Source organism: Pteropus alecto, unplaced genomic scaffold, assembly GCF_000325575.1.
Source record: "Pteropus alecto unplaced genomic scaffold, ASM32557v1 scaffold7, whole genome shotgun sequence".
Classification (NCBI taxonomy): Eukaryota; Metazoa; Chordata; class Mammalia; order Chiroptera; family Pteropodidae; genus Pteropus; species Pteropus alecto.
In genome coordinates, this window is record NW_006494614.1 from 31,632,749 (window position 1) to 31,652,212 (window position 19,464).

A 19,464-nucleotide genomic window follows, 5' to 3' on the forward strand; every position below is an offset into this window, starting at 1 on the left:
CAACACACCTTCTGGCCAGCTTCAGACCACATCATACTACCCAACAACCTCTACAAAAGACACACCCAAAGAGAAGACTAGGAAGGCACCAGAGCCCTGTAAAGCAAATCCTATTCTATAGGGTCAGTCCCTGCACAACAGCTCCTCCACAATTGTCATGGACAGTCTTCACAACCAATCAGCCTGAGAGTCAGTTATTCTCATTGATGTGGAAACAGCACTCAAGGCTCAACTACAACAAGAGGGTACATACAATCCACACAAGGGACACACCTGGAGCACCTGGCTCGTGACCAAGGAGAGTATGCCACTGGGCTGCACAGGCCACCTACTACATAAAGTCACTTTACTAAGACCAGGAGACACAGCAGCTCTACCTAACACAGAAAAACTTCATAAGTTATATAAATGTCTAATCACTGTGTTGTACACCTGAAACTAATATAATATTGTATATCAACTGTAATTGAAAAATTAAAAAATATATAAAATATATAAAAAAGAAAGTAGTCACATATACCAACTGAACATATGCTTATTATTTTAGAAATAAAAGCAGAATTAGTTGAACATCTGAATAACAGCATATATTATGAAAGTATTTTATTTAATGAATACTTACTATGCTCGAGGCACTTGAATTAATTAATCTAACTCTAACCTCACTGTCATGTAGATGCTATTCGACCCCACTTTAAATATGATAAAAGACTAAGAAATTTAAATAATTGGCGAAATTGAATAGTTGTTGAATCTGGACCTAAATTCATACAGTCAGGACCTTGAGTATATGTTTTTGACTTCTCTGTACTATATCACTTCCAATTATTCACTCTCCAGCTTATAAGTAGATCCCCACTGACCTTGGCTTTCGGTATCTTTTTGTGAGAAAAGAATACTTCCCTTCTTTATGGTCAAGCTTAACAACATATCTTGTTTTGACCAATGAAATGTGAAGAGACATAACATATGCCAGTTCAAAGCAGAAATTTTAAGAGACATTACATATTTCTTCAAACTTTCTTGCCCTTTCCTTCAGTTCCAGAATGGCATGTTCCAGAAAGTGCTGTTCCTTCAGACTGAGTTTTGGAATCAGAGGACAAGTGAAGCAGAGCCACAACTCATCCTCACCATTGAGTTGGAACTTGAGTGAGATAAACTGTTGATAGAAACTACATATTTTGTGGTTTTATTTTTTCACAGCTGACTAACCTAGCAAAAATTGACTAGTATGATAATAGTCACCAAATACCAAATACCAAATACCCAAAAATACATGAATTGACTTCATGGCTATATCAGAGTGTTAAGGATACTATCATTAGGATGTGGAAAATCACCACTTACCTTTTACAATGGTACACATTTGTTACCATACAGCCTAGACCTTGAGTAGTCACACGTACCAAAACTATTGGGGAACAGAGTGCTAATAAGTATTGGTGCTGGCTGCATTTATAAAGTCATGAAAGAAATTATTTCTTTGAAAAAATAGAGGAAAAGAAAAAAAATTGAAATTATGGGACATATAGGATTGAAAAATGTAACTGTTGATCATATCCAACCAGTAAAAGATGGTCTTAAAAACTGCTTTGAGTAACACAGGTTGAAGAAGACCCAAATTAAAATTCATCCTCAGAAAAAAAAAAAAGTTTTATGAAATTCTTTTAATCAATTAAAATGACCCAATAAATTTTTTAATTGGATAAAATACATTAGAACAAACAGACTAAGGGCATGGCTTTCCACAAGCCTGGTAAGCTCAAAGTACGGGCAGTAACTTGAGAGAGAGAGAAAGAAAGAGAGAGCATGCACAAGAAAGAGGAAGAGAGAGAAGAAAGATACATTTGTAAGTAATGTGGCACTTTAAGATAGAATTAACAAGTAAAAGACTGAGCTATACTCTTAGTCTGTACCTCTATAAACCACTACATGTGTTGGTTGGTGATTTCCTACAAATCATCATGATTCAACTTAAAATTACCTGCTCTGAATTAGATCCTCCTCCACTAAGCCTTCTTCTGATTCCCTGTGCTTATATTTATTATGGTGATTTTCACTCTGGATCTGACTCTTCCCCTCCTGTAGACTATGAATTAATCAGTGACATAGACTGGAGCTTTTAGCTTTTAATCAGACATGCAGGCAAAAAGAAATATGGTAAATATTTGGTGAATGAACAACTGCATGAATGAATACATTCACTGACAGAGCAGAATTATCTAACAAATTCCATTATTCACAAATCAGAACTATAGCTTCTAAAATTCTAAATTTTGCTTGGTTCTTCTACTGTTATTAAAAAAAAAAATCTTTGAAGTTGGAGATTTAACTCATAAAATAAAATGTATTACATTAATTTCATCAAAAATATAATGTTCTTTACTTATAGTCTCAGGAATCTTTAAAAGAAGTTTATTTCCTATTTCTTATAAAAAGTAAAATTTGTATTATTAGTTCTAGACAAAAATTGTCAATTAATCACAGATATTTAAAATTTAAAGTTATTGAGGCAGTTCATAAAATACATTCCCTAAATATCACCCTAAAAAATGCCAAATCATATTGCATAGTCGGAGATTCATTATTTTAGAAGAATACACAATCCTTTGCTAAGCATAATTGTTGGTTCAATCCACTCTGAAATTTTGTTTTTAAGTACTTCCTAAGAAAAACAGAAGAAAATTATTTGAAATGCATACCTGTCGGCACCAGAGTTTACGAAATATTTGCAGATAGGCCAATATCATAAGACACAGTGGTGCCATGTATGTCACCAGAAAGAAACAGATGTGATACATCTTGGGGTAAATTTCACCTGGAATGAAAGTCAAAATAATAATATCTTATAATTCATAGATTTTTTAAAAGGTAACTTTGTCAATGTTTTTTCTTCAGAGTACACATTTGCCTACATTTACCTTCTATACGCATTCACTGGCACGTATATACACAAAAGCGAAAAATAATTTACAATATTTACATTTGCTCATATATATTTATATACACATACTAAATGTGAAATCTTAATTTGATTTAATGTACACAGAGAGGAATAATTAGCCGTTTCTTAACTTGTACTGCCACAATCTATCCAAAGTCAAGTGTTCATTTATTAAAAAGTCTTGTCTTAATTAAATGTGGCCACTTAATGAAAATTAATTTGGATTGTCCTCTACTTGCATTTATAAGAAGGGACATGATTCAATCAAAACTAATTACTAATACTTTATTTAAAATTAAAAGAGCATGTAAACTCAGTTGATTCTTTCTCATTAAAATACGTTTCCTGAGAAATGGGAAGCTGTTTTCAGTTGTACCTTCAAATGTGGAAAAAAATTCAAAAAAATAAATATAGCAAACATTTGATAATGATTCTTTTTGTTGACTTACTAGAACATATACAAAATTATTCTTTAAGTATGTTGTATATGTATGTATATATGTATGTATGCATTCATTTTTAATAAAAATGAGATTTTTAGGGCTTTTTTAAAGTTAATTTTTAAACCAATATGGGTATTTTTTTAAATATCTATCTCACTAGGCATAAGCACCTCTAGGATTATAGTCATTTCTTATTTATCTTTAATTCTATGTACACAAGTGATAGCTATCATAAATTAAACATTTATTAAAGATCAATTAATCAATTAATAAATGGCTTAACATTGATTTTTTGAGATTTTCTAAAATATAGTCATTACTAAGTTTTTAAATGCTTTAAATCAGCGGTCCTCAACAGTTTTGGAACCAGAGACAGATGCTCCTATAAGAATCTAATGTCTGATGATCTGAGGCGGAGCTGAGGCAGTGATGTTGATACTGGGGAGTGGCTGCAAATACAGATGAAGATTCACTTCCTTGCCCACCACTCACCTCCTGCTGTACGGCCTGATTCCTAACAGGTCATGGACTGGTACTGGTCCATGGCCCCGGGGTTGAGGACCTCTACTTTAAATAATATATTAAATCGTATTTTAATATATTACAGTGATCCAACTACTTTTAAATGTAAAACAGAAAACAGAAAATATCCTACATGAATTTCATGAATATTAAATGCAATAATTAAAAATAATTCCAACTAAATACTAAGAAAACAAAGAGGTTTTTTTCACTTCTAAAAATTACATTCATTATTTTGACTTTGATACTGGCAATGGGGTTGGTTTCATACTATCATTGATAGTTAACGCTATCACCTCCATGCATTTTATTATTTTCATTACTTCAGAAAGGGCATATAGAAACATGAATTTTTGTTATGTAATCAAATGTGGTAAGGACAATTTATAGTCAGGATTAACTAACAATAATCGTGATGATGACCCCATAATGATAATGTTGATTGAACAATCATTCATTTAATTCTTATTGAATATATTTTAAACATATCTGTGGGTTGAATACTCTCTACTTTCTTGATTCCATAGCCTTATCTTTTAGAGTTGGTCAAGTTTAATATTCTCCTTATTCTTCCTTCTTAAACTGTCTTCTTTCTCTAATAGATGTTTTTCTCCACCTTAATCTTCAGAGGAGACAGCAGGGTGCTTGTGCTGCTAGGTCTAAGAGACTTATTCGAGGTGTCATTTTTAGCTTCTCTGTGGCCCAAGTGGCTCACACCTAGCTCATCAGTTTCTAACTCCCCTTCAAGCTTATCCTGTAAAACAGGCCAGTTACATAAAAAGTGATAGAAACCAAGCAGCCTGACTGGAGGAATAACAAACAGCCTTTCCCTTTGAAGTGAGCAGAATTTGGTGAGCCGATTTCAAAGAAACTGAAGAGTGACTTCAGCACTTTCCAGGCACCAAAGTGGCTTTGAACTTTTATTTGTTTTGAAGGTGTCGCATGAGCTTCCCACATAAAAAAATACATCTTTGAAGCTTACATACCTGTGAATCCTTGATGTCTGCATCAGACTAAATTGAATAAGTAGAGGAAGGTAGATTAGGATAGGTAATTTTTTTTTTTTAGTACAGCTATGGATACCTTCACTGTGATAACCGTTTAGTGTTTAAAACATGAGAAAGGAAGCTCATTCAGCAGTCAGCAGTCAGCATATTTATAAAGAATTGGAAAATATGTAATTGGCTTGTAAATTCATCTTATGATGATGAACACCCACACAGAGAAAAGTTGATCAAGCAAAATTACACTTTCAGGCTAGGATAGATTGTTTCAATAAAAAGATTTTTATAGATAATTGGAGAAATATCATAATCTTAAATTCCTCATTTCATGTTTAGAGTCTAAGCTAATTAAAAACCTAGAAATACCATTGAAATTTTAATTTGTACATATTGAAACTATCTTTGACGTCTCTCTGTACTTGATGTGCCATGTCTTCAATAAATTTCAAAGCATTCGTATATAACCTAGAATGTAGCTACATGAAATTTGTTCCACTTAAAGATTACCTAAATTAGAAAATAGCATTTTGAAGATTGACAACCATTAAAAATTGGTGTCTCCCCTCAGCTGATGAATAGGCATATCTGAATAAATTCTTGCATATATACCAACCAACAAATAAGGATCTTTAGGCTTTGAAATCAGAGATTAAAGAATAATATCATATATTAGACAGATAAAACTTAATTTCTCTCAGATGAGTTAAGGTCTATTATTGAGCCAATATGTTAATCTAATTATCTAAAAACTTCATGTTACACCTGTTTAAGGACTAAATGAACAAGTAAATAATTTCCCAAATATTTAATTTAGAGTGTCTTTTCAAAGTTTATGGATTCATTAAAGTTTACCTGAATCTTTAATATATTTTATTATATTCTCCCTAAAATATTTTCAATAAATATTCCTATTAATACACATACACACATATTTATATACTTTCAAAATCTAATAGTAGGCCAGATGCCATAATTAATTTGGCTGTAAAGAGGGAATCCATTTTTTTTTCAGACCACTGAAGAACAATTTGGCAATAAAATCCAAGAGGAGAGAAAGATTATGAATTTCCAGTATCCAAAACAATGTTTGACAAATAGTACATGCTCATTAAATGTTGGATGAATAAACAGACAATAGAGATTATGAATTTCCAGTATCCAAAACTAAATCAAAGATATAATTGTCTGTTTATTCATCCAACATTTAATGAGCATTTGATTTAGTGCAAAAAGAAAGTTAACTTTCCTTTCAATAGGATCCATCCTGTGAAACTGCATTTATAAACCGCATAATCAAGAAAGTATGGATATAACTATAGAAAAATTTTTTAATTTTACAAGAATGAATTGATATGACTGAAACAAATAATAAACATATTTAATATTATTTAAATAAATATTCATATATTTTATTTTTTCTTGAGTGTCAAGTGTGCCTGCCAAAATTTATGGTTTTATAGAGGAAGGTGGATTTGGATAGGTAATTTTTTTTTAAATACAGCTATGGATACCTTCGCTGTGATAATAGTTTGGTGTTTAAAACACATTTTCTAATATGCATCAAGCCACAGGCAAAGATGAATATAATAAGTTGTAGAAATAATTTATCTGTAGAATAGTACATCTTTCTAGTACTATTTTCAGTAAGACAGAGTTTTCAGTTATTTTGCACCATGAATGAGACAGCATTTTCAAGAATTTCCCAAATGTAATATGATAGTTATGAATCAAGTGATCACATTGTTTACTGGCTTTTTCCATACTGTAATCTTGGTTATAAGACACTTATGATATCACGATCTGCTTTTTATAACTACATTATTGACTTAAGATACAGAGAAGAAACATGGTTCATGAATTAAACTCAAAGAAAAGATATTTCACAACAAATTTTTTTTTAAATCAGGCTAAATGGTATTTAGACTCTAAAGATGTTTAAACTTTAGGGAGCTCACACTATAAGATATAATTTTCTATGATGACTTTGGGTCATGATTATCACACATGTGTCCAAGTTTTAACATTTTAAGTTGAAAATGAACTTATAAATAGCCTAAATTAATAAAGCTCGTGTTATATAAAAATTATTACAGTAAGTAAATGTCTAATAAGCAAAATGATAAGAACTTTCTTTGAATTCTTTCTATTCTTCTTGAAAACATTAAGTGATTAACAATTTTATTTAATATTTAAAAAGTTAATTTCATAGATCTTATTGTTTGATTTTGAAGATGATGAAATTCAATTTGGTATCACTTAATTTTAGCCTTTAAGTAATTATGGGCTAATGTAAACTCATTTTTAAATAGTTTTCCTAAATGGCTTCTAAAGGCTGAGTTTAGATTTGAGGATATTAAACAACAGTTGCTTTCTTTTTTTTTTTTTTTTTTTGAAAATGTCCCTGCTAGAGTTAGATAATAAAAATGCTTGAGATTGAAATGAGTTTTACCTATTTATTGCTCAAAGGTGATTAGAAAATGATGTGGCTATTTATTTAAACATAATTACTGACAAGATTCCCTAGCCTTGTAAATTTTTTGTTAATTGGAATTATGCTACTCGATTATTCAGGGCAACATTAAAAAAAAAGAAAAGTTTATAAAAGCAGCCTACACACTTATGTGAAACTAATTACCAAAATATTTTAGATAAATCATTACTGACACATATTGGCTAATAAGTGGATATTTTACCTAATTACCATCCAACTTTTGAGTTGGAAGCTTAGATTTAAATGTACTTGTTTGCTTCATCATATTGAGCCAATAATTTATGACTCAGTTTTATCATGAATTAACTAAAGAATTCTAACCAAGAGAACTTTAGACTATTTTCCAAATATAACTCATTATAAACCAATTACATAGGAGACATGTCACAATTGGTCCTCAACCTGCCTTCTTTCCAAATACAATTCATTAGACGGCATACCCCTACATTCCAGAAACTACCAGTTCGGACCCTTCTCCTTTCTTCTTCAAGTGATGGTGCCCATTTTGTGGATTTTCTTGCTTTCAGAAACACCCTTTTCCTTCTCCCTTGTCTGAAGAAATTCTGCTTTTCTTTAATGCTTTGCCAAATATTAGCACTTCCTCTGTAAACTTTTGTCCAAAATACGCTTTTGTCCAAGGCACATTTCACACTCAGAAAAAAAGGTAAAGCTCAGCAGCAACAACAACAACAATAACAACAACAAAATTTTAGTATTTGGGGTAATAGAAAAAGCGAATTATGAAACTTTAGTTATTATAGGTCTCTGGATAACGTATAGAAAAATCTCAGTGTATGCCTAATTTTGCAGTTACTGACTTTTTTTCTTTTTGGTGTTCCAATAAAAGTATCAGGGTAGGGATTAACATAAATTCAAAGATTTAAACACTTAAAGATATCAGGTTCATAACCAATTCCTTGAGTGCACTGTGTTTTTTTTTTTATTTGATACATTTTCTAATATGCATAAATGCATAGCTTTCAAATAAACCAAGGCTTTCCTAATGTTTAAATTCCCTAATTATAAGCCATTATGACATTCTTATCCAGAAGAGAACAGATGGTTTTCTTCAAATTTCATGCAATAAATTTGTAACTTGTGCATGCTATGTTGAAATGCAGGATTATTTTATTTTCTGTCATTCTTTGCTATGTTCAGATTTGTGCCATCACCAGGCATAGCTAGAAGTGTTTCCACTGTTACAGAAAAACCTAAAAGACTGTCACTAAGTGTTTTGAATCAAAGGATATAAGATCTCCAAATTTCTGCTTGTTTTAAATTTAACTACTATATATATCATATGGGAACACAAAAAGGTCTCATAATTAATATAATTCTCAAATTACATAATAATTATGCCAGCGATCAAGTTTATCATTTAATATGTTATGAACAGAGAAAATTTAGATAATTTGACTCAGAGAGTAGCATAGATCCACATACTCAATTTCATTTATATTTGCAAATAGGATATGGTTTTAAAATAAAAAATTCAAGTTTTATTTGTAGCCCATTGTTGACACTTGAGGCAATATAACACTGTATCACCTTATAAAATGCTAATTATTCCAGAATGCATACTCAGATTCATGTCAATGAGTCCTTTTTGTTGTAGAGAATTTAAGAAAAATTAATATAACCAGATCTGAATTCTGGAATAAGCTCCTCCTTTCATCCCCTATTTGAAAGCTAGATAATAATACATAGCATTTCTAAAAAACCAAAATAGGTAGAATTATTCTGTAAAACTATTTTGGGTTTCAACTTGGTTTGCATGGTATTGCAAAACTATATTAACAAATGCCAATGAAATGTACAAGGCCAGCTTTACAATGGCTAGGCAAATCAAAAGTTCAGTTTGCAACTATAATATAAATGTCAGCTCGTGGGCCATAGTTTACTTACCGCCCCAGCGCTCATCGCACACTGTAAAGAGGGTGGTTTTATTGGCTAAGCCAGGGAGCATGGTGCTGCACTCCATGACAATGGCCTGAGGAATCATTATAATGCAAGAGACAATCCAGATGATAACAATGCTGTTCCGGGCCCGCTTGGCTGTGCTCTTAAACATCAAAGGGTGACAGATTGCATACCATCGATCCAAGGCAATACAGCTCAGTGTGAGGACGGATACAGACACTGACACGGTCTAGAGAAAAAAGGACATCATAAAAGAGAAGCATCAGGTATTAAATGTATCACTTTTAATGTTTTTACCTTATTAAAAAGTAGTCACAAAAGATACCATATTCAAAGTTGCCAAAAAACTTTTCATGCAGTACTTTCTATTAAAAAAAAAACTGCCAAAAATAATATTAAAAATATATTAGGAAAAAAACATATTTCCTATTAAAGATGAAAAAAGTGCACTGAAAATATTGTAACCTTTTTTATGCTAAACATTTTAATTTATAATCTGGCATTCCTTGAATAATTACACTCATTATTTTGTTTTGAAATTTTTTCATTGATAGGAAAAATCATATCCTCAAATGGGAAAAAAATATATGCGTAGTCTGAATTGGAGCACTCTATAGAGAGTAATATGACTTGTCTTTCTTTTGAATTATCAAATAGAAATTTGATTGCAGTCGCATTTAATTAGCGCTTTTGAATTATGGGTATCTCATTTCTTATTTTCAAACAACAAAGGCTATTTGAATATCAGTTCCTTTCCAGCATGTTGCACCCAAAGAAAGTCATGATTTATGTTAAAAGAGAATTCTGTATATTGATCTCCTTATTATAGTTTGCTCATAGCAGGTATAAGCAACTGAACTCTAAAATTCAAATAGGCTCACCTAGTCCAGATTTCTATAAAATTAATAGCACCACAAATGATACTTAAACTTGGAAATTTAAGAAAATAGTAAGAAAATGTGTTAAGCATGCCTACACTTACATGATCAGTTTATGCAATTATATTTAATGTATTTTCCTATACTAAATGAACCATTGCTTCTGATATCACTCTCAAAATCCCATCTTTAAAACTAAGCCTCATTCTTTTTTTTCTGTTATTTTTTTATTAAAACTTCTATTTTTTTTCTCAGTACTGATAATACGATTATTTTGTTTATTTATTATCTGTCTTCTCTATTTGAGCAAAGCTCTATAGCAGGAAAAATTGCTACTCTATTTTTTTTTCCCCCTCACAATGTGTCCCCAGTATCTGGCACAGTGTTTTATATACTTAACAAATATATTTTGAATTAATGAATAGTTGTAAGCCTCAATCTAAGGTAATAGATGTGAATCATTTTTCTCTTTTTTCTTTCCTAGTTGTAGTGATCCCGTAATATGGAGAAGGGCAGGTATCTCTGCTTCTTACATCAGGACCTTCCTTATTGATGCATTGACTATTAGTGCATATGAATAAATGAGATCTAAGAGCCAGCAAAGCACAGGAGAAATGACTCTGAGTTAAGAATAAAGATCACCTATCTATTATCACTCTTCCACCAGCTAGCTAGCTGCGCAATGTTGAGTCACTCACTTTCCAGGTTCAGTACTTATGTATAGTTGTTGTTATTTTTTTCTGTTAAATGAGTGACATTGCAGAATAAGATTATTGCTGTTGTGATTTGATTCTGGAAAGGCAGCAGAGTGTCATTGAAATCAATGAGGCAACCTGGTTTTTTGGTCATAAATCCCATCTCACTTGATAAATATGTGATCTCGGGTAAGTTACTTAAAGTCTTTATGACTCAGTTTTCTCATCTGTAAAATTGCATGATACTAATACCCAACCATGGAATTGTAGGGAGAGTCAGTTGAGATGTAAAAAGCCTAGTCCTATGTTAGCATATAAATGTGTGTTTGTTGTTACTTATTATGTTTGTGGCAATGATAATGATGATTATACTATTAGTTTTCTTTTCCATTTTCAACTTGAGAATTCTAGCTTTTAATTGGAACTGACCACTTTTCAGTAAAGAATAGTCATAGAAATTACAAGCAAAGTCATGAACTATGTTAAATTCTTGAAGGTTAATTTCACTTTAAATATAACTTAAAGAGCTCAACTTTATCAGAGTAGGCTTAGATTGGTTGATGAGTCCTGGGAATTCCTTGGCATTACCTTAAAGTACGTTCAAGTCTCTTTTCCAAAACAATCCCCTTCTCTTCCCAATCTCCATTACTTCCCTGCAAATATGCCAAGCACCTGAGGCTCCTTGATACTATTGTAAACTTGGGAATAGAATTGTGACAGTCTAGATCTGCACAGTTGACCTTTCATAGTTGTTGGGCCAGGGCTACCTTTATCCAATTGAGAAATTAGAAGTGAAAAATGTTCAATGAGGCTTAGTGATTTATTATTCATTAATTCTAATCAATGTGGGTAAATGGAATAGAAGTAGCATGGTTCAAATTACAAAACCATTTCTAATATTTTCTTCTACTATTAGATAGTAATAATCAATTTAAAACAGTTCACTTGAAAGACTACCGTCCAGTGCCAACAGTGAGCTGAGGTTCAGTGAGCCTTCTCTGCTATGTGCCATTGTGAGAGAATATGATTGTATGGTTAATCTAACAGTAGAATCCATTGAATGGACCCTTGGAAATTAGTGATTGAATATTTACTGTGTGACTATTATATTTGCTGGTGTATAATACATACTAATATCCATTTACAAGATTTTCTTGGGGGAAGCTACAAAATTGCATCTTATCCTAAATGATTATAAATTAGATGGGGTTTTTTTTGCAATTTTTTCACTTCTAGGAGTGTACTTTCGGGTGCCTTTTTCATTTAGATTTCGATACCAGCTCAGATCAATCTGATGGTTAATCACTGAGACATGAATCTAGTGAGGATTTTAAATGTTGTGAATGAAGTAAAATGAGATGATGTAAACTTCTGCTGTCAGGTGCTTGACTTTTCACCTATACTATGGGCACCCTATGGCCAGGATAATGTTGGAAACTTTCTTTGGTAGACAATAAATCTGTTTAATGCATGCATATAAATATGACAAAAGGACCTCAGAGATCTATGACAATAAGAAACAAAATTTTGCCATATCACAGATTTGGATGACAGGCACTAATAGATTGGAAGGTGGTAACATGTGACTGAGAGTGAGGGAGCCTACCACCCATATCTCATTTGGCTTTTGTTCTTCTTTTCTTGGCATTTTATGTGCAGAGCCTTTTCTGCATTTTTTTTTTAAAAAGTCACTCAAAAAATAGCCAACTGCTCCTGTAAGTGTGAGAAGAAAATTAAAATATAACTTTCTAAAAAATTCATGATAATTACTCAGCAAATAGCCCAAAATTTTAATGGTCTTGGATTTGTAGAATTATTAAAGATACAAAAGTGTCATTTTAATTATTGATCTGATTTGTTATATTTGTGAGATTTTTAAGATTTTGAGAATTTGCCAATGTGTTATAACACTCACACATCTAAAGTTAAATCATAGAAAATTATATGTCCAAAGAATCTTAAATGCAACCAAATAATCTGAAAATTTAGATAGACACTTTATAATATGTTTTTAAATATTCAGTAGTACATAAGTATCACATCAGGAACAAAAGCCATCAGTGTCTGAAGATTACAACTAAGGGGGAAAACCACTCAAATTTAAATAATAAACTTATTGACCTTTAACACTGTTCATTCCATTTGGAAAAATGTATGGGTAATAGGCAATAAATATTGCAAGAATTTGGAGATACTAGTTTTACCAAGGTGCCAAAATTTTTGTGCATTTACAACTTTCCCATCAAGAAGTAATGTTGAATGAGGTAATGAATAGATCTAGTCCGTTCCATCTGATTCAGATCTTGTGGTTAATCAGTAGTTTTCTTCTTGGCCTATGGAAAAGAGGGTCAGCTGAGGAGTTGATTAGACGGGACACTGTATACAGAGAAGCAGACTCTCTCAGGAGGTGAACATGATCCTTCAACTGTAGGACCTGGTAGGACCTGGTGAGCTGTGCTCTGTGAAAAAGTACTGTCAATTACTTTGAGAGAGACCAATACCCTGCATCACTCCTGTTTCACACTGCCTTCATTCTGTCCTCGAGTGCTCATAGGAGAATCTGGAATACCTAGTCTGTAGAAAAGTATCACTGCGTATTAGAGCAGGATCGCACCTACCACAGGATGAGACATCCCTCCCTTATCGCTTCACTCTCCACCAGGAAATCTTGTTTCATGGGGAGAGCATGAAATTGTCTCTCTCAGCAAAGAGAAGATTCTGGGAAACTAAAGCCATCTCGAAACTTAAGGAGATTCCTTAAATTTTCCCCTGGGTGGTTATTGGGACCAAGAGAAATACAAAGTTTGCTGGAAGTACCACAGGGATGGTGAAATATTAGAATTCTCTGCTATTATGATTTCCCCAGTGTTTTCATGGCAATACCAGAAGATCCATTTCTTACTGACTTTTTATGAGGATATTTTTCTCTGTTGCTCAATATACTATATCTCTCAAAAAATTATGCTGCAGTTTATTTTTGTTATCCATCATGGTTTTCAGCCAACTGACACAAACTAACTTCATAGTTAAACTTAATGTTTGTAATGAAGCTTATAACTTCCATGGCATTTCTCACTTATTTCTATCAACAATGTCTGATCTAAATAATTATCACTTCTCCTTTTTAGAGGCCATTGAAGAACTGTTGGGCTGAAGATATCTTTGTAATATTTCAGATCCAAAAGACTAATCAATATAAGTTCTATTAATAAGCTATTGTGGTCTCCCTCAACTTTGATTTTTATTAAGACTTCATTTTTTAGAATACTTTTAAGATACGTCAAAATTTAGGAGAAAATATAGAGATTTCCAATATACCCCCTGCCTCCGCATACACATAGCCTCCTCTATTATTAACATCTCCCATTAGAGTGGTACATCTGTTACAATTGATAAACCTACATTGACACATCATAATCACCCAAACTCTATAGTTTACCTTATGGTTCACTCTTCATGTTATACATCCTATGGGTTTGAACAAATATGTAACAACATATAGCCACCATTATATATTATCATCATACTGCCTTAAACTTTTTCTGTGCTCTGCCTATTCATCTTTTTCAGTATTTGGCAACCCCTGATATTTTTACCTTTTCTACCATTTCTCCTTTTCCAGAATGTCATATTATTGAAATCATACAGTATATAGTTTTCTCAGATTGGCTTCTTTCACTTAGTAATAACCATTTAAGGTGTCTATCATTTCATGGCTTGATAGCTCATTTCCTTTTAGAGCTAAATGACATTCTATTGTCTGAATATACCATAGTTTATATATCCATTCATCTACTCAAAGACATCTTAGTTGCTTCCAAGTTTTGGTAATCACAAATAAAGCTGCTATACACATTTGTATGTAGCTTTTGTGTAGACATAAGTTTTCAGCTTCTTTGGGTAAATATCAAGGAGTGCAGTTGCTGGATCATATAGTGGGACCATGTTTAATTTTATAAGAAACTACTGTCTTCCAAGAAGCTGTACCATTTCGCATTCTCACCAGCAGCAATGGATGAGAGAGTTCCTGTTACTCCACGTCCTCGCCAACATTTGGTGTTGCTAGTGTTCCAGAATTTGTACATTCTAATAGTAGTATAGTGGTATTTCATTGTTATTTTAATTTAGATTTTTCTTATGGCATATGATGAGAAAATTTTTTTTCATACACTTTTATGCCATCTGTATAACTTTTTTGGTGTGGTGCCTTTAAGGCCTTTGGCCCATTTTTTAATTGGATTATTTCTTTATTATTGAGTTTTAAGAGTTCCTTGTATATTTTAGATAAGAATCCTTTATTATGTGTGTCATTTACAAATGTTTTCTCCCAATGTGGCTTGTCTTTGTATTGTCTTGATATTGTCTTTTAGAAAGCAGAAGTTTTTAATTTTAAAAAGTCAGCTTATCAATTTTTTCTTTCAAAGATCATGCCTTTGGTGTTATATCTAAAGAATCACCAACATATCCAAGGTCATTTAGATTTTCTCCTATGTTATCTTCCAGGATTTTTAAAGTTTTGTGTTTTACATTCAAGTCTTTGATTCATTTTGAGTTACTTTTGTAAAGTGTGTAAGGTCTGTGTCTAGATTCATTTTTTTGCTTGTCAATGTCCAAGTATTCTACCTACACCAAATTTTCTTAATTAGGAACATGTTTTCATTCCTCCAAATACTATGATTACCATTTGGGAGATTGGACTGAGGGATGGAGAGAGGATATGGGATATGGAGTATGAGAACACAGTAGGGAGTGGCCATCATTTTACTCACTGCCCAATTGCTAAAAGGAACCCATGTCTTTGAGTAGTATGGCTAAGGCCACTAGCTTGGTAATTTTTTTTTCAAAGATTTTAGAGCAATCAATCATAAAATTACTCTCTGAAAATATTTGTTCTTAACTTTTTATAGGGCAATTAGTTCTAGGAAAGCTGCTTTCACTACTGAACAATAAAACAACTAATGATGATGATGATGACATATATACTGAGAGCATACTACGTTTTTTATAAGATCATCTTCAAAGAGCAATCAGTATGCCAAGTGATTTATATAAATTATATAAGTAGACTAATGACAACCATAGAAGAAGCTATAATTAAAATTATTATCCTTTAAAAATAGATGAATCACAAAGAGCTTAAGTTTTTGGCTTGATAGCATACAATTGGTGAATGGCAGAACAGAAATTTCAAACCTGGCAGTTTAATTCAGAACCTACACTAAAACTTGTTTACTGTACTGCTTTGATCATATAGCACTTAATTTCTCAGTATAAAATTAAACCACTTATAAAAACAAATAGCCCTTAATTATTTAGCCCAAAAGAGGTTCAATCATCACTTTGTTCAAATTTCTTATTTTATAATCAGAAAATTAGAGATCAAAGAAGTAAACAGTTTGTGCAGGATCTAATAATGATTCTGTTGCTTTATTTTCACCCAGAACTTAACTCATTTACCCAGAAAGTTTCAAGTATTATTTTCCATAAATTTGTCAATTTCTTGGGCAAGTATATATACTTTTTTCTTAGCTCACTAGTCAACTTAACAGAGACCATGACTATAATTGAAAATACTTTTTCAGTAGTTTCCATGTTTGAACCAAAAAAAGTATCAAAAACAATTACCTGTAAGTAAGGAATCACTTTACAGAGGGACTGTCCAAAGAACCAGGTCTCAGTGATGTCCACAACCAGTGTAGCTGGAAGGCAGGTGATTGTCACGAGCACGTCAGCCAGAGAAAGATTAACTATGAAGTAGTTAGTCACCGTCCTCATGTGGTGGTTTTTCCACACTGCTACACAAACTAATTTGGAAAGAAAAAGGAATAGTAACTGTTAAGAACTGAATTTTTGTATTCTCCCCAAATTCATATGTTGACATCCTAACCTTCAATGTGATAGTATTAGGAGGCAGACTTTTGGGAGATAGCAAGATTGTAAGGGTGGAGTCTTCACGAATAGGATTAATGTCCTTATGAAAGGGACACTATAGAGATCCATTACCCCTGCCACACAGCAAAAGTCTGCTATCTATGAACTAGGAACCAGACATTGAATCTTCCAGTATGTTGATCTTGGCCTTCTCAACTTCCAGAACTGAGAATAAATTTCTACTGTTTATAAGCCACCCAGATTACGATATTCTGTTATAGCACCCCAAATAGATTAACAGTAACTAAACAAAGAAAATAGATATGGATGAGAAACACTGTCTAGTTAATTAATATTCCTGTAAAGTTCACAAATAAGTATTGAAAAGGAAAGATAATTTAAGTCTGTGCTGTGTTTTCACTGAATTGGTCAGTCTGTGTGAATGCTTAATACATGCTTAAAATCAGTTCATTTACCTTGCAAGACATTTCTCAATGGATCATAAGACTGTATTTACTTTTACTTAAATTTAAATTTTGATTTGCAGAAAATAAAGAATCTTTGATTCTTCTTTCTGTTCCTTCAGTGCTTAGCCTGTAGTAGGTACTCAGAAAATATTTGATTGAGATATGTTAGTAGCTATCTATTTTCAGTAAAATGCCTGCTCATCCATGACATTTAAAACCCTTATCTGCTCTCAAATTCTGCATTTGGAATTTTAACAGATAAAGAGGCTTAAAACACGAAAGTCAACAATTATTCAGCTCCCATTATTGCCAAATACTGAACTGGATGGTTCATATACTTAAGTCACTCAATTTTGGTTACAATCCTAAGGAAAGATATCATTACCGACATTTTATATATGAGGTAATCGAGACACAGGAAATTTATGGAACTTATCTAAGGACAAATGGCTCATAAAGCACAGAACAACTGGGATTAAACACCAAGTGAAGAGCTGGGCTTTTCACTATACTGGTTGCCTTCTTTTGTAAAAAATGAAGGAGTCGTCACAAAGCACATATAAATTCTAGAAGCTCGATATTCCTTTTTATTACTCTTGATGGCCTCGAAACATCACCTTAAATAAAACATACTTTTCAATACTTCCATAGCTGGTCCTTCTTCATTGTCTTTCAGTATATCCTTATGTTTAAAAGCTGTACTATCTCACTGAGTTGCTCTTTATGGAAAGAACATCCAGTCCTTGATTCTCTGCCCTCCCTCTATCTGTTGTATCCAAAAGTTACATAATCACTAGCTTCAGAATTGCATAGGTATAAGCACTGCTACCACATATATTGATGGTTTGCTTCACTGAAAGTAACTATGAATTTGCCTGGGGTATCATTAACCTGTCAGAGCTGTCTCCTACGTACCCAAATGATGCAGTGATTAGTAACCTTATATAGTGAAGAAATAAAAGTACATTTTGTTAAATTTAAGTCATTGAATGAGGATTTCTTTCTGACAATTATACTTCATTTTTTAAGAGTTTTATATACTGAAAAATGCTTTTACTAGTTTCTGAAGCTGAAATTACCCTTTGGTCACCAACAGATGCTAATGCAATCAAATACCTGAATTTATGAGGGTTTAATTTTGAAAAACTTTATGCCTTCCTGTAACTCCAGCACACTAGTAACCAAAAACTCAGGTGAATTTTATCAGGGTAAACTAGTTTTTATGATCTGAAAGTGCTGCTGCTGAATGATTCATTTCTCAGAAACACTCGTCACACACACACACACACACGCACACACACACACACACACACTTATGCACAAACCTATCCTAGCAGCTGACTAACACATTATCATGGCTTGTTATGAGAAAATTGACAAAAGTATCATACTGCTGATACTTGGTCAACAAATTGTCCAAATGATGCAATTTTGAATCTACAAAAGAAAATAAGACTTTAAAAAAGTATAACTACTTCTAGTTTGTCTCCCAATATTTTGGTGGTAATAAATGACAGTGATGGAAAAACAGTGTTAATGCATTACGTCTAACCAATATGAAAGCAAGTATTTTTTAACCAACACTTCTCTATTACTTACTATGTGTCATGCCCTGTTCTAAGCAATTCAAGTTATTAACTAGTTTAATCCTCATAATACCGTGAAGTGATAGCTATTAATACTCCTGTTTAACAGGTGAGAAACTGAGGCTGGAGAGGCAATGAAACCTACCTAATAGCTAGCTAGCTAACTAGATAGCTAACTAGGTAGGTAGTAAGTGCTGGAGCTTATATTTAAATCTTATCCACCATGTTATGCCATTATGTTATGCTCTTTATTGAAGCAGAAGATGTAAAGGAAATTGCCAGCATTTATTTGACAGGATTTTAACAGAGTTTCACAGAATTTTGGTGTTGGAGATCATTTAATCTAATTTGCCATTTAATGCCTAGAACACCTCTGTAACATCCCTGATCTATCCACTTGAACATTTAAAAAATTTTTTTTTATATCTATATTTATTTTTTTTATGGTGTCATTGGTTAATGAAATCCAATACGTTTCAGCTGTACACTTTAACAATAAGGCATATATATATATATATATATATTTACACTGTGTGTTTGCCTCCCATTGTTAGATTTCTTTCTGTCACCACATATTTGATCCTCTTTACCATGTCTTCCAATAGGCATATATCTTATAGATAGCTGGAGACACAAAAAAGCT

At 32.4% G+C, this 19,464-nt stretch overlaps 1 protein-coding gene across 1 annotated transcript in view; it reads right to left on the minus strand.

The window, feature by feature from the left end:
• Positions 1 to 19,464, minus strand: part of HCRTR2 (hypocretin receptor 2) — a 113,522-nt gene that overhangs the window by 20,519 nt on the left and 73,539 nt on the right. The window contains exons 2-4 of the mRNA XM_006926427.2: positions 16,523 to 16,701; positions 9,310 to 9,553; positions 2,703 to 2,818 (exon numbers count right to left, since the gene is read on the minus strand). Of these exons, the coding sequence (XP_006926489.1) occupies positions 2,703 to 2,818; positions 9,310 to 9,553; positions 16,523 to 16,701 (539 nt within the window). The remainder of the gene's footprint in view (positions 1 to 2,702; positions 2,819 to 9,309; positions 9,554 to 16,522; positions 16,702 to 19,464) is intronic.